This window comes from Ananas comosus, linkage group 10, assembly GCF_001540865.1.
Source record: "Ananas comosus cultivar F153 linkage group 10, ASM154086v1, whole genome shotgun sequence".
In the NCBI taxonomy this organism is placed as follows: Eukaryota; Viridiplantae; Streptophyta; class Magnoliopsida; order Poales; family Bromeliaceae; genus Ananas; species Ananas comosus.
The window spans coordinates 503,958-520,704 of NC_033630.1; the positions used below are offsets into that span (position 1 = coordinate 503,958).

The window sequence follows — 16,747 nt, forward strand, 5'->3', positions numbered from 1 at the left end:
CTTTCGTCCGACACGTGTCGGTTTCCCTCGGTTGCCCGGGGCACGCGGTTTACGTGCCGCAGCCACTATAGCCCGGGCGATCTCCGACCGGGATTTGAGGGTCTTCCGCGTAATTACCCAATTGCCCTTTCCCTCTTCCTAACTCGCTTTTTTTTTTTTTTTTTATAAGGAGAAAGATAGCGCGCTATCCATTTTATTCATTGAATTGATGAACTAAACTACACGGGTGAGGCAGCATGGCCTTTGTCGAAAACAAAAATAGAAAAAAAAACTACATGTACTACGTGTAACGCTTTGTTGGGTGGATATAATCCCAATCCATCATCAATTGTTTGAGCTTAAGTTAAGCATGACCAAAAAAATAAAACAATAATAAATGTCAGTAATTAGATGTTTAGCACTAACCTATTTTTGTTGATTTGTTTGTTTTGTAATTTGTATTTTTTTTTTCTCTCTCTTTTATTATTTTTTCTAGATCTTTCGGTTGTTCTCATACTTCTAGAAAAAAAAAAAAAAAAAAAAAGACGAGCGGGCTATTATTGTAAAATCAAATCCCAAATCATGAACAAGAAATGGTAGTAGGCATAAAGATATGGGTGGCAACATGTACGTATCATGTTTTGGGGTCAACAAGTGGAAAAAAACGAAAAGAAAAGAAAAGAGGAGAAAGCTATTATTTTATTTTATTTTATTTTATTTTATTAACAAATAAAATAACAAAGCTTCTTCTTTGTCGGTAAAAAAGCCGGCGAACGTAACGTTTAATAAGCTTGAGCGCCGACTAAACAAGATTATAACGAGATATCACTCGGCATTGTTTAGTTAGTCAAAGATTACGTTGTTTAAAAAGCAAGTGGGTTATTGGATGGGTTTGGGCTCGAGCCCAAGTTAGACCCGAATTTTAAATTAGGAAATATTGTGTTAGTTGCTGGTTGGACCGAGTTTGGTAACTTGAGTTAAGGCCCAATGGGGTGGCTCGGGCCATAATTGGGCCTAACATGTCAACATCAGGCCCAGAGCCTACCCGAGGTTTAATGGAATTATTGGGTGCTTGAAATGTCATTAACAAATCCAAGAAGAATAATAATAAAAAAAAAACATTATTTTAGCTGGGCTTTTTATGATAAAATTTAGTCACCTTCGATGTATGAACAAAAGTTCAACAACATGTGTAAACAGTTCCATGCCAAAATATATGGAAACAAAATTTAGGCATCAGCACCAGTTAAATACTTATACACATATCAGGTATCTAGGTTGAATCCCAAGAACATAATATCAGGGCACGGAAACGAGGGAAAAAGAAAAGAAATTAGGAAAAAAAAAAAAGGAAGAACAAAAAAAAATAAAAGAAGAGAAAACCAGCACACCAGCAATATGGTCCCTCCTCTCCTCCCCTCTTCTCTCTACAAAGACAAACTTGGTACTTACAGAACATAGACAAGAGTACTTCCCTCTCTCAACCATCCCATTCCGCGGCGAATTGAGAACAGAATGAAGCAATCTCTCTCTCTCTCTCTCTCTCTCTCTCTCTCTCTCTCTATAGATAGTTTTTATGCACTCTCAGCTGAAATAGAGCCCATGTTTCCATCGCTGAAGGGCCGTTTCGGCCGCCACACAGTCCGCGCCTTCACAATGTCCTCACCAGACTCCAACTGAAGCAGATGCTCGCACTGAATAGAAACTTCCGGAAAATTCTCGGCGCACTCAACGGAGGAGACGGTGGTCAGGGACTGCAGTACAGAGTCTCGTCCGCATTCCCTCCTGTATTCCAAGGTCATGCCGGCGAGCTCGTGTTTTTCCAAGATCGATATTGGGGCACTCTGCAAATATGAAAAGTGAGCATAAAGTTTGGTCTATTTTCAACCCAGTTTTCGTTTTTCTGATTATGAAACTTGAGGCACTCTTTCTAGTTTTCGAATCTTCCAACAAAATTTTCTTTTACATGCAGAAATGCCCCTGCCATATCTGCAAATAAAACTGCGTAGTGGAGTTCCAGTCAGGGTAATTCTGGTTGATGCAACATATTTTAGTTTAAAACTGCAAAAACTGAAATGGTTGGTCAAAGTTGCAAAATTCAAAATTCGAAAGGAGTTTGTTATTCTCATGGGGGGAATGGCCCCAAATTTAGTCATGGTAGTAGTACTTGGAAAATTCTCATAAATTGTGTCCCTAAAATGCGCACAAAATTCTGGAGCCGAATTGACAATCAGGTTGGCCGGCCTAAACACAACTAATTGCAAAAGATAAATGAAGATTTGCATAGAGCAAACATTTGAAAGAGACAGCAAAGCTAGCAAAGGAAGGTGAAAAATGAATATGAACACTAAAATATATTCTGTGGGCTCTGAAACCATGTGTTCCAAACCATTTGCCACCCATACATAGGAAGGAACATCTCATATGGATTCAATTTATAAAGTAATACGGGCTGGTGGTGGGCACATCCATGTTCATTCAAGAGGCTGTGAGAAGACTTGAGTAATTATAGAAAAGTTCTCTCTAAACAGGCCAAGGTTTTGCAAATTCATAAGCATTTATGAGGGAGAAAAATAATCAATAATAACAAGCATAATTATGATGCACCAGGAAAGAAAAAAAAAAAGAAAGAATACGAATAAGAATTCAGTAGGCTATTTACGATCATTGTAAGATAAATAAATACAGGTCAAATGTCCAAAAATATAGATCATTTGGCCAACACCACACACGAGTGTCTCAAAAGAAGTTATAAGAAATTTGGAAGATACTTAACAAATAAAAGAAAAAACAATACCTCAAGAATCCAGCCAATATATTTGACATTGTTCACGTGCTGATTAACATCCAGATCACCCCATCGAGGCTGTTGGAGTTAATGTATTAAATTCAATAATTATACATTTTAACATGAGAAGATTTAGGAAAAAATAGGGGAAAAGGTAAAAGATCTAAACGGTCTTACAGTCAAGCCCTTTTGAACATAACGTGCAGCATCATTAGTATCACGCTTTTGTCCAAGCTTTGGCAGTTTTGCACTATCTTCCTCCAAGATAGCAGAGCGCTCCATAAAATATGGCCCTATTTCAGCCCTAACCTCTTCTGGCATTTTCGAAAGTCTCCTCGTCAGCTTGTTCATCATCACCCACACGCTGCAAGTGGAGTTTATAGCTAAGCAATGGAGTGGAAAGAAATACAATCATGCAGCACAAACAAACAAGCCTAAGATACAGAAATTCCCATGAAAATAAAACCTGATTTGCACTCGGCACCGCTAAAAAATTTAAAAGCTATGTTTAGTCCCCTCAATGTATAGACCATTACCGCTAAACCACTCCTTCACCAAAAGTTTTTAAAAATTGTTAGTAAATACCAAATTAAAAGAGGTATAAGGGGTCTTTTGGTCTTATTTTAATATTTTCTAACAGTCCTGACAGGAAAATGTGAAAGGAGGGGTTTAAACACTAAGGTCTCATAACCAAGGGGATTAAACGTAGATTTTATTTTAATATTTCTATAGAGGTTATGGCATAATAGCTGCGAAAGAAATTTGAAAAAAAAAAATCTTCCAACACATAAAAATTATGGCAAATGATGTACCAATGTCAATAAAAGAGATATAAATGCCAACCTCGTAGCTCTCAAGATTGTTTGGCCTGAGTTGAAGTCCCGAACATGCCAATCTCGGAACATCCCATTTTTTCCAGACGGACCAACCCATGTCTCTACATTAACAATATCTCCCCTGAAAAAAAAAAAAAAACCATCTCAATAACACAGGGTAGGAGAACCGTATCTTCATTGTCAATTGGTTCCTAGTAGCTAAGAAATAATAGAACAAACATTTTCTTACTCAAGAAATTAGACTGAATAACTAATAGCTCTACAGGAAGAAATCAGATCTTTAGTCCATTATAGCAATGGAGTTTGTACAGCAAGCAATGTTGGAATTAGGCTAAGTTAAGAAAGTGAAATGGGATTTAAAACCAATGTGAACAACAAATGATCAAAAGAGAAGAACTCGACCAGACAGCATTGGCTTTCAATTTATTTAGCTCCCAAACGGACAAATATATAAGCACCTCATTTTCATTTTTCACCCATTTTTCAGTTATCAGCCATAGAAGCCATAAAAAGTCAAAATACACGAGACCATACAAATCAAGAGAGACACAGAAGTTGAACCTGGAACAACAATAAGAGGAGGACTATTCATCTGTAAATCGACAATTATACAACTACCCCTGCCCAGGTGGGTAGAGAAAAGGCAGACAAAAAGAAAACACTGCCACAATAAGTAGCATCAAGATAAAGAAAGGAGCTGAGATAACGTGACAAACAAAACCAATTAAGCAATCTAGATAACATGTCATTAATTAGTTTGTCTCCAAAATACCTTTTTTTTTTCACTATTAGCACACTTCTAGAGTACTAATTAGAGTTACATATCCAAAGGCCAAAGCACATGGTCAAGAAGATAGTCAATGATCAGATACATCTTAAGCACAGGACAAAGAAGAAAACCGAGTACAAAGAAAATCAAAAGACTACTTGTTTAAGCAGGGGCCTACAAAAGCATGTTAAATATCACCTGAAGGAAGCAAATAGCTAGAAGTTTCCGGTCACTGCACTAAATCTTAACAAAGACAAATTAAAGTAAAGCATTTTATTACTCTGAGAAGCATACCAGGATGGATAGCGTTCAACTAGGACCTGCATTTTAGTGACAACCCAGATCAAGTTTCTTTTACTCATCTCTGGTGTAGCACCAAAACCGTCTCCCAGGAGTCCGGCGCTTCTCACATGGTTGAGTGCCGTTTCCTGCTAAACAAAAAACAATTCACGCGATCACTAATAATTCTCAAAAACAAAAGTGTTGACATGTTAGAAAATGAAATTCCAAGTAAACCTGCAAATGATTCATTAACGTCTCTATAGAAGCCGTTTGATCGGCCCCGATCTCGTACGACCTAATAGGAAAATTCTGTCTGAAAACAAGACCATCCTGGACAATCCTCCCAAAGCTGAATGCATCAGCGAGCATGTCAGGCCGCTTCGGCCTCCAATCCAGAAGCGTCCACTGCTTCTCAGCCGCCAAGAAAATGGTGGTGATGGCTGCAAGGAGCATGCTCCAGTCCGGAAGCTGGTTGTAGAATGTTCTCGGGGCTGAAGAAGCGGCTTCTTCCTCGCACTTCTGGCTTCCTGTTTTAAGGCTTACTTGCGTGCCATTAATCTTCGGAATGGTCTGGGCCTGGGCCTTAACCTGCATGGCCGCCGAAAGCGAGTTGTTGGGTTTGGCCACGATGCCACGGACGTCCAAATTTTCAGGGCCATCGCCGATGGCATTCTTTGAAGCTTTTGCAGATGTGGCTGAGGACGATGAGCTGGGGAAGAAGGCTGAGGCAGCGATTGAAGCAGCCATGATCGGAATATGGGGCTATCAGCTGGTATTATAGAAGAACAAAATAAAGGTCTTAATAGAGACTTCTATACATTATTGTAAGTTTAATTGGACACTTCCAGATCTCATCAACTCATTATCATATTCCAATTTTTTTTTTTTTTCAAAAAGCAGAATCTTTTAGTTTCTAGATGGGAGCGTATAGACAGAAAAAAAAAAAAAAGGGTGGTAAAGCTAAGGCATCAGATTATAGAAGCTAAAATGGTCAAAAAATCAAAATGCAAAAATAGATGATTTGTTGTAAAAATTACAAAAGTTACAAATAATCAGCATGATTGTATAGCTGGAAACCTCCTTATAATAGAATCTATTTTACTAAATTTAAGCAGAAGACACCCCCATTAGCCTGCAAAAGCAACCGTTTTTTCGTTCAAATTATAGAAAGGAACAAACACATCGAGCCAATCTCGGGCTCCAATTCCAACACCATAGAAACACTCCATCCCCAAAAACCATGAAAAAAGCCACAAAATTCGCATAATAATAACATTAATCCAAAAAGGTTAAGATCAATTCCTAGAACATCAAATGCAGAAAACAGTATGAAATCGAGATCGAATGCAATCGAAAGCAGAGAAAACGGAAACATATATCGCATACGAACCTTCGATTGGGGGATATGAGATGAGAGAGATTACGCGTCGAGAGAGGAGATCAAGGAGCTCATTCAAATCCGAAGACCTCTTCCTCCTCCTCTTCTCTTCTTCTCTTCGTTCCTAGAAATTAGGGCTTCACCTCCCCGCGAGGAGGAAGAGAGGGAGAGGTAAGAGGAAGGGGAGAAGGAGAGCGAGAGAGAGAGAGAGAGGGAGAGAGCTGCAAAACGGAAAGGCTCGTTCGGGAATCGCAAGCTGTGCGGAATGGTTATTTTAAGGGTGGTATTTATACCGCCCTTTTCTGGTTCCCAGCTGGCACTTGACACTTCCAAAAAAAAAAAAAAAAAAAAATCTGCAAATGCCATCTATATGGTTGCACACTTACTCACTTTCGTGCCCTGAATTTAAAGTATACAAAATTTAGTATTATATAATTTTATTTTTATTTTTTTATTATTAATTTTATTAAATTTTTTTATTAAATTAGGGATAAAGTTAAAATTAAAGGTACAGTTTAGTTCGGATATAAGCAAGAACTAGCTATTATATAAATAAGTATAAATATAGAGATAAGAAAAATAGCGTTTTGATGAAAATTGTGTTGTTCCCGGAATAAGAAAAATAGCGTTTGGATAGATAATATGGAATAAGAAAAATATTATGTAGTTTTATATAAAAAATGAAGATGTTTGTGGGGATAATTATAATCAGTTATTATAGGTAACCGAGAACTACTGTTCTCGGATAAAAAATTAGCGTTTAGGTATAAAGGGGGGATAAGGGCCTATCCCTATCCCTATCCCCTAACCAAACACTGCCAAAAAGTATTAAAGTGAATATTCGATAAACCTATATGGAGTATCTGAAGTTTTTATATATAATTTAACGAAATATTAACGAAAAATCTGGCGAAAAGATAAAAATGAAACCACATGACACTAACTTAATACACTTTAAAGTATAGAATACCCAAGCTCGAATCCTACTTGATTCACATTTCCAGCTAAGTTTATTTCTAAATAAAATAAATGAAGCGGGTAGCGTGCTATCTATCTCTCAAAAAAAAAAAAAAAAAAAAAAAACTATAGGATACTAAAGTGAGTAAGTGTGAAACTACAGGAGTTGTTTTTAAAGTTTACCAAAAATAATAAACTTCAAATATCATCCCTATAGTTTCGCACTTTCTTACTTTTGTACCTTATAATTTAACATGTATCAAGTTAGTACCATATGGTTTTATTTTTCTCTTTTCGTCAACTCCACCATTAATATTTCGTTAAATTATATACAAAAAATTTCAAATACACCACCTAGGTTTATCGAATACTTGTTTTAGTACTCTTCAATTTTAATTTTGTCACTGATTAAACGAAAAAATTAGTAAAATAAATAATTAAAAAAAATTACAGAATACTAAATTGATATATTTTAAATTACACGACATTAAAGTGGAAAAGTACAAAATCATCTTTTGAAGTTTTTTCAAAAAAGAAAAAAAAAAAAAAAAAAACTCTCTCTCCTGATGGTTGAAATGACGGAATGGCCCCTATTTCATTTGATTGGACGGAAAACGTTTCGGAGAAGTTAAATACTGCGTGCTCGCGCTGACTCCCGCAGGCCCTGACCGTCAAAAGTGGCGACGCAGATTTTGCCACGTGGACAGAAACGGTCAAAGTCATGGAGATTCCGTTAGCCCAAAACTGTTGTTGGATTAAATAATGGGCGGGCCCACGGCCCAAACATTTAACCCTACTGCTTTTTTTTTTTTGGCTTTTACGGAGAGAGTGAGATATCACGCTATCCACTTTATTTATTAGGGAATGAACTCAACTTTATAAGTGAGGCAACTCAACCTCAAAAAACAAAAATAAAAGGCAAAATAAAAATAAATAGATACAAAATATTAAAGGAAAAAAACTGCATGAGTGTTGTTGCACTGCAAATCTCGCCTCACACCTTCATCAGTCACCTGTTTACAGCAATGCATATAGAGTTCGAACTAAAATGTGTAAAATTATATAATTTCTTTTCTATTAGATCATCCATTGGACCTTTTTTATTATTAGCGCGAGCTTATTTGCATCTGTTTCTACTTTTGCTTATAGCAACAATAGAAATTTTTGGTAAAGTACTTAATAATTTGAAATAAAGGGTTTATGCTATAGTTGAAAAATTAACGAAATATTTTGCAACAAAATTGAAAGCTATAATATTGTGTTTCCGATTAATAGTCAATTTAAATATAGTATTTTTCTCAGCAATCTTATTCAAATGCTACTCTATTAAACAATATTAGGCTTAAATATAAAATCAAATAGGAGAATTAGAAGCCCAAATAACTATAGTGGTCTATTTTGAAGCATACCAAAACAAGCAAAATATATATAATAGTATTGACTTTGATTGTTATGGGGAATCCAAAGTCAGAGGCAGCAAATTGACTAAAATTCCGATGATTGAGAATTTTTATGATCATAACTTTGACTATGGCCTCCTTCTCGGACTTTATTCAGAAAATGAAGAAAAATATGCCGCTAGAATTTAGTGTGATGACTTTTTTTATTGATTAAAACTTTGCGTAAATTCATAACAAGCATGAGATGTCAATTCAAAACCGGTAAAATTTGGACCTGTTCCTAGATAGTGAGAGTCCATTATTCTGTGTAATTCAAGCCAAAAACTCTTTGAATCGTTGCAACCAATTTACGTTTGATTCGACCCCGCTTGAAGCATTCATATTTGGTACGTTATGTACTTAAGTAGAGAAATTGTTTTTTTTGAGAATAAGTAGTACGCTACCTGTTTCATTTTTTGAAAATATGAATTAGGCTACAGTGGTGAGATAATAAGGGCCTCGGAAAAAACATCGAATCGAAAAAAAAAGAAAAAGAAAAAGAAAAAGAAAGAAGATCATAGTAGGTCGTTCTAAGAGTCAATCAGTTGCTTGAGGCTTCGCACGGCTAATACAGGATCGATCTGTATGTTGCGAAAATAAAATTATTTCTGACCTTGCAGATGGTCCACCGGCATGCCGCCAATTCAATTAGTCCGTCCCTCCTGCTTTGTCCACTAGACCTTTCTTAAGTAGAGAAATTGTGTTCTTTTTTTGTCTTTTGGATGTTTGTAGTATGTCAAAGTGGTGGGGATCAAGTGTTTTTATTTCAATTTCAACATTTTCTCCTTTTCTTTTTTTTCACATTTGCCCCTCATTTCGTACTTTGGTTTAAATTTGATAGAGTCCTATAACAACCACCCATCAACTAGATTAATTAATTATGTAGAAGGGCGATCTGGTCGGTGGTTTGGACGGACATAAATAATTCCGTTTTTCGTGGAAAGCCGCCCGATGCCACCAAGTCTTTAGAACGAGCTAAACTGCTGATCTCCAACTGGAACGAACTGCTCTGATGCGCCGCTGCACCCTCCCTCCCTCTAATCTTTATCACCTTGTCTCTTCCTTTCCTTCTTCTTTGTATTATTTTACCTCTCATCGTCGGTTTTCTCGAAAGCCTTAGCTGCTTCTATCATGTAACGCTCAGTTCATTTTGCTTAATGAATGAAACAGATAACTTGCTATTTTTTTTTTCAAAAAAAAAATTATGTAGAAGAAAAAAGTTTTAAAGTAACTAGTTTGTTTGAAAAATATGGTTGCCATCAAACTACATCATTGTGCTTCGTTTTATTACACCATGTCAAAAGAGAGGAAAAATAAAGCAGCTCAATTTCGAATCTTATTCTCTTTGTACGCTACGTATTTACTAATAATGCCCTATTTTCTGAAATACATGGTTTGCAGAGGATCCTGCATACTTAATATTTGAACAAATGCTCAGCATTTTTATGGAAAACACAGACATGGTTTACAAATCGATTTTTAGTTATTTTTCTTCTTTTACTTATTATGTTTATTTTTTAAAAAAATTAAAAGGCTTTTGTTACATTTGGCTCTCTAAAAATATTTTTTTACAAATAATCCCATCAAATTTATAATTATAAATTTGACTTTATCACCGCCACGCGGGCGCCACATTAGTGCCATGATTTTGAGTTGAACACGGTGAATCATTCACCGTGTTCAAACACGGTGAAAGATTCACTGTGTTCCATATCTATATTCCCCCTTTTTATTTTTCTTATATTTTTTTGCAATACATATATACTATATTTTTTTCAAACACGGTGAACCATTCACCGTATTCAAATACGATGAATCATTCACCGTGTTCAAACAAGGTGAATGATTCACCGTGTTCCATACTTATATTTCCCTCCCTTCTCCTTTTTATTTTCCTTATATTTTTTTATATACATGTATATCATATTTTTTTCAAACACGGTGAATGATTTACCTGTTCAACTTAATATGCAGTCCCGCTGACGTGGCGCTGATGGCGCCTGTGTGGCAGGAGGACCATATTTATAAATATAAATTTACTGGGCTACATTTAAAATAAATTTTTTTTAGGGGTCAAATGCAAAAAAAAAAAAGCCCAAAATTTAAATTAGAGCTTGGGTTTCCAAACTCGGCATAGACAGGTTGGTACAAGTATAGACTTTTTTTTTTTTTTTTTTGCTTTTTAACCAGATAAGCCTATGGGCCACACAAGTGTAACTCGTGTGCACAACTCCTTTGGATTTAGCACTTTTGTGACGAAAAAACAATTAAAAAAGATTGGCTTTTCACGTCGGTTGTAGAGAATACGTTGGAAAGCTACAGGGGAATTAAAGGTGGCCATCCACGTGGCAACGCCGCTCTCGATAAGCACCTGTCTCATCCCTTCTTGGGAAAATCCTTTGAGGTGAACGATCAAACGCGAGGAGTTAAGTGCAAAATTGCTTCTTCTGGACTTTTGGTCAATTTCGTTTGATTCGGATCCGGTTCCGGTAACATCTGAAAAATTCGTACAAATTCGGAAGCCCGAGTCCGGTACGGGTGATAGGCTCGTGCCGGGTTGCAACTTGCAAGAAATGCCCCTTTTGAATTCTCCGTATTCTCTCCTCTTTTTTTTTTTTTTCAACATTATATCAAACTTACCGATCGTCCCTAAAGCAAGTGACAAAGGGCTTTATGGTTGGTACCTGAGACTCAAATTCGAATTTTAGTTGATTTACATTTCTAGCTAAATTTATTTCTAAATAAAATAAACGAAGCGGGTAGCGTGCTATCTATCTCTCAAAAAAAAAAAAAAAAACATTATATCAAACTTTCCAAACTAGATAAAAGTAAAATTTAAGAAAAAAAATTATATCACGAAGAAGTTTGCAAAAATTACCAAGCGATAACCCTGCACATTGCTGCTCAATCGTGGAGTACTCGAACTGTAATACAGCAAGCGTACGTAAGTCATAAATTTAATAGCAGCAAGTGTCATGTCCCGAGATCCAAGCAAAATCGGGAGCACCGCAACTCTGCCTTACATGTACAGGAGGGATTCTGTTTGTGCGGCCGATTAGTTAGGCTTCCGTGCTGGGACACGACAATAAGAATAATCTCTATCTATATATACTAGTCTGGCCCGGACCACTTCTTCTTGTACTGACAAATAACAGCCCATGACAATTACAGGCCAACAAATTAAAGATAGGCTGGGCCAGGGCTTCTGGACCTACATTGGCATATGGTGATATTTCATCCCAGATCTAAAACCCTCATTAAAGTCAACTCTATGCTTCTTTGTAGAGATGTAATAACATTCATTAGTTATCAGTTGCATTGTATTGCACAGAAGCAATGAATGATAGATTGTTAGGACAGGAGTTGTACATTTCGGTCCTTGATCTTTAAATTTGAGCATTTCGCTACGTAATTTTGCAGTAGTGTTTTGATGCGATCCATTTATCAGAGTTGCTAGTGTGTAGCGAGAATGCTTGCGAAGGGAGTACTACATGTACGCACATGATCTATCCGACTTAGTTCATTTACTTGGAATAGAAGAAGGATAAAGCCTTGAACTATTGATTTCTTATAGGACACTGCTTCAAACACTTATTGACTGTTAGCATAATAAGTTGCTTTTGTGAACATTTATTGCTGTTCTTAAAAGAAAAGGGTGTCTTGTTAGCTGTAAAGCAACTTTTTTAACCACAGTTTCGAGCCCAACAAGGGCCCATGTAATTTGTCCACAAATAATCTGTGGATTTACAGTCGGCAGCCCAGTCCAAGCAAATCGAGCCAGGCCGGCTCAACTAACAAAATTCCAATCTAGACTAAAACGATAAACGGAAAATAAAAGCTCAAGATAACGACAACGGATAACGACAGATACAAAACAGGTTGAAATTTTAATCGTATTTTTCGTCCCAACTTATCACTTTATTTAGGACAATAACAGCTCACTTTATTTAGGACAATAACCGAAAGGGATGAGAGTGAATTTTTAGCAGATTTTGATAAATCTAAGCGTATAAAAAAAAATGGTGTACCTGCCTCCTGCTTCATTTCTCAGTGGATAAAATCAGATTTAGAACGTGTTTTTTTTTTTTTTTTTTTTCGTTATTTCTAACTCCCACTCACAGCCTCATTCTGAACAGATGGAAATAAAATCTCCACCAACCCGGATCGATTTCCGTCCCTATGTTCAAATCGTGCCTTGAAGAATAAAAGGAACAAATCCTAGCGGCCGGACGGTGCGCAGAGGATAAAGAAGGAGAGAATCTGAGGGTACGAATCAAATTCTTCGAAAAAAGAAAAAAGAGAAATAGAGAAAGGGAGAGAACGCATGCATAGATGCTCATGCTTTGGAATCCCCCTTCGTGTTCTTGTCGCGTATACTGCGATAGAAGGTTCGCTATCTCGGGCCTCCTCTTTGGCACGCTCAAACGACACATTAACACGTGTGGGTGCGCCACATGATTGGATTCGGGGGAATGGGTGGTCTCAGTTTGTGTTCTTCGTATATCTATCTATGCTCCTTAATTAATTTGCTTTTTCGACTTTTTCCACTGCATCTGCTCGGAAGTTGCTAAATTGGTGGAGAGGCGTGAGTTGTCAAAAAATGTACTTGTGATTGTTGTGCAAATATGGTCTGATTTTTTTTTTTTTTCTCTCTTTTTACCCGGTTTTGATTTTTCTTTTCTGTTTCTTGGATGGAAATAATAACATCGATCTTATTTTTAATAACTTTTTTTTTTTCCTGCAAAAACAAAAATTTCTAATTTGGAGCTTTCGATTTGAGTTACTTAATCTTGTTTTTAGCTTTTTGTTATGATCGGATATTAGATTTCGTACTTACCTAATGTTTTACTGGAGTGGCAATGTGGCATGCAACTATATATATATATATATATATATATATATATATATATATATATATATGGGCGAAATAACCACTGTTTTCTTTTCTTTTTTTTCAAATATATGTACATAGCCACTAATTTTGACCTAATGGTGCAACAAGGACAATAGTACACGTAAGTTAAGTAGCATAACAAGCAAAGTTCTACATCCTTTCCTTGCTATATTCTTTATAAATAAATCTTCCAGAAACTAAGGCCCACTGTTACGTACCTACTCTACCACATAAGATAAGGTAAAAAAAAGAAAAGAAAATCGTGACAATTAATTAATTTTACTAAATGAATACCCTGCACGAGATAAGCTGATCCATGCCGTGATAAATCCAAAGACATGGACTAAAACACTGTTTGAAATTGGAAAAAAAAAATCGTATAAAATATTGTCAAAAAATACAATAAAAAAAAATATATATATATATGTATATATATATTTTTTTCGTACGTAATATTATATTATATATAAGTATATTTTTATATTCTTTTGTGTTAAAAGCCCTAAACCCAAATACTTTTTAGTTCACTAACCTTATCACAAAACACACTCCGCTTCAATCATTGAATTAATAAAAAAAAATTAATTAATACGTTCATTATATCGATCACTCCATGTATCAGGATCACATGCACGTTCACGTGATACGCTGTTGTGTTGTCTCTCTAATGTTCCTGTAACATCTCAACTAATACACGACAACATTAGGGCAAATACACTTAACCTAACTACGGAATATTTCACCCTGTTTAATTCTTTTTTTTGCAAATAAAATTGAAAAATGGTCTCAACGGCTATTTCTTCGTGGATTGTTCTCTAACCCTTGTCCCCTCGATGCACCAAATAGTCGCTTACGATAAAATAATGGTGTATTCGTTGGATTATTAGGAAATTAAGGAGACCGAACAGCTCATCACGTCCACACTATGTTTTCTTCGTGTCCTTTTGATTATGTCATCATCACTGCATTGTCAAAGGTGGGGCTATACCCTTGTAATTAACTAGAATAAGGCAACGTGGGCATTAATTAATCAAAAACACAAGAATCAATTCCAATTCAAAATGCATTACCCATTACCCAATCGAACCGACTAAACTTAGTACATTCCCAATTTGATTCGGTTCGATTTTACAAGTTGAGAGCCGGCCAGAACGATCGAATCACATTAACCAAAGTTACGGCAAAAAAAAAAAAAAAAATTCTTTTTTGTAGATAATTTCTGCTATCACTAAAAGGCATTAGTTATATATATATTATTTAGCATGATGCTGTGCTCCTGAGCCTATTTTTCAGATGATGGAATTATTCAATTGAGATCGTGCTACGTTTTTAGACTTGATCTAGGTATTTGAAGTTTCTAGAAAATAATTTTTGCGATTTTTTGATATCATTTACCTAGTGATCAAAAGGATTCAAAGTCAATAATTTTTAATGGTTGATATCTGCCGTTTTTAAGTTTAACGGTGTAGAAGTATTCAAATCAGATGAAATTTTGATACAAAAGTATTTATACTATCTACAACAAGATCAATATTTCTGATCGAAAATTTTAGTGCTATATCACCACTTTTTATAGGATTTTTATTTTCAGCCGTTAAAAATTATTGATTTTGAATCCTTTCGATTGCTAGGTAAATGATATCGAAAAATCGCAAAAATTATTTTCTAAAAACTTCAAATACGCTAGATCAAGTCTAACGGAGCCGATCGTCGATTCAGAAATTCCATCATCGAAAACGGCTCAGGAGAGAGCACAACAGCCCTGCTATATATATATATATAATTGAGCTCCTATATTTTTAAAAATACTAAATTATTAGTGCTTATAGATTTTTAGCCATTGGATTAAGAGATGTGCGGTTATGATGATGTAGGCCTCTTAGAATTTAGTGGGTTGTTGGTCGAATAGAATAATCTAACGGGTGAAAATGATCAAAGGCGTAGATCTAACGGTAAAAAATTCATAAACACAAAAAACCTGGTGCTTTTACAAGACTATATATATATATAGGGCAATTGCTTATATACCCCTGAAAAATTTTCGACTTTCCAATTTACCCCTCTTAGAAGGCTAATATTGAAAATACCCTTTTTACGTTCCAATCTATTTATAATATACCTTAGAGTTAAAATCTGTTAATTAACTCTATTATCTTTGTAAAATTACTATTTTGTCTTTTTAAATATTCCCTTTCACCATCACTGACTTTCTTATTTGCCCTTAAAGTCAGAGGCACAAAAAGTAGTTTGACTTTTGGTCTTTTTCAATATACCCCTCTACCGTTACCAACATTTCTTATTTGCTCTTAAGTTAAGGGTAAAATTAGCATTTTAATTTTTTTTAACTGTATTAGATATTTAACTTACGTTTAACCCAAGTTAACTTAATAGGAGATAACTACGGGAGTATTTTGTAATAATGGTGAAACATATGAGGAATATTTTAGAAAGAAAAAAAAAAAAAGAGTAAATCAAATATTTTCAAACCTGTGAAGGATATATAAGCAATTATCCGTATGTATGTATATATATAATTTTAATGTAAATTTAGTTGAGCATATAAAATAGCTAAATATTGAGCTTGCAATTTCACATATAGATTTTTAAATTTTTTACCACGTACACCTAGAAATGATCATAATTTATACCAATCTTTAAATTATGATTTTTTTTTTTGGTTGTAAGTGGGATAATAGGTGGAGTAGTTTGGATTCGGAAAAGGCAATTGTCGGAGGGTTATGGGGCCCACGGGATGTCGTCGTCTGGAGGGGATTGGAGGGTAGTAGGTAGTACGGGGGAGAAGTCCGAGTCCGAGTCCGAATCTCTCCATATTGGGTCGGGTCTGGTCGGTTTCAGAGAGAATTTTTTAAAACTTTAAATTCCAATTTATCTATTGAAATTGAACTTGAAATTCAAACATGAACGATAGATCTTTCTTACTTAGCGACCGTTAGTTTTTTTTATTTTTTGAGAAATAAATAGCAAGCTATCTGCTTCATTCATTAAGTCAAATGAACTGAGCGTACAAGTTGGAAGCAGCTTAGGCCTCCGAGAAAACGGCAAAAAGTGTGAAAAGTGAAAAGAAGAGGCAGGGTAAAAAAAGAAAGAGGGACATCAAATTCGAATTCGGATCCGGGTAAAGTCTTAGAATACCTGTGCCCGTTTACACCCCTACCTAAAAGTCGGCAACGAAACGTGGGGATAGAGAGAGGAGAGGAGGAGGGGATAAGGACTACACGTGGTGTGCCGGAGAGAAGGGGAGAAGGGGGGAAACCGCAAGTGGGCCCATCTGGGCCCCACTCACGGCCCGCTATTTTGTCGCCTCTGCTTCGTGGGGAGAACATTTGGTCCGGCCCACCTTTGACTCTACTTTTGGGTCTTTCCTAGTGAAATTACACAAATGCCCCTGCTTTTGAAGATTTGTC

General features: G+C 35.8%; 1 protein-coding gene across 1 annotated transcript; it reads right to left on the reverse strand.

The window, feature by feature from the left end:
* On the reverse strand, positions 1,173–6,299 carry LOC109716508 (palmitoyl-acyl carrier protein thioesterase, chloroplastic-like). The gene is made up of 7 exons (XM_020241994.1): positions 6,045–6,299; positions 4,889–5,423; positions 4,667–4,800; positions 3,611–3,724; positions 2,945–3,131; positions 2,777–2,845; positions 1,173–1,823 (listed from the first exon to the last, which is right to left on the reverse strand). Exons 2-7 carry the CDS (start codon positions 5,399–5,401, stop codon positions 1,554–1,556), a joined length of 1,287 nt encoding a protein of 428 aa, XP_020097583.1. The 5' UTR covers positions 5,402–5,423; positions 6,045–6,299; the 3' UTR covers positions 1,173–1,553.

What these genes read in the sequence shown, in the direction of transcription:
- LOC109716508 (XM_020241994.1), bottom strand. Translation starts at nt 5,401, where the DNA reads ATGGCTGCTTCAATCGCTGCCTCAGCCTTCTTCCCCAGCTCATCGTCC. An exon ending in GTTGAACGCTATCCATCCTG is followed by an intron (nt 3,725 to 4,666) that starts GTATGCTTCTCA and finishes TTTTTTTTTCAG; the next exon opens with GGGAGATATTGTTAATGTAG. An exon ending in ACAATCTTGAGAGCTACGAG is followed by an intron (nt 3,132 to 3,610) that starts GTTGGCATTTAT and finishes CTCCACTTGCAG; the next exon opens with CGTGTGGGTGATGATGAACA.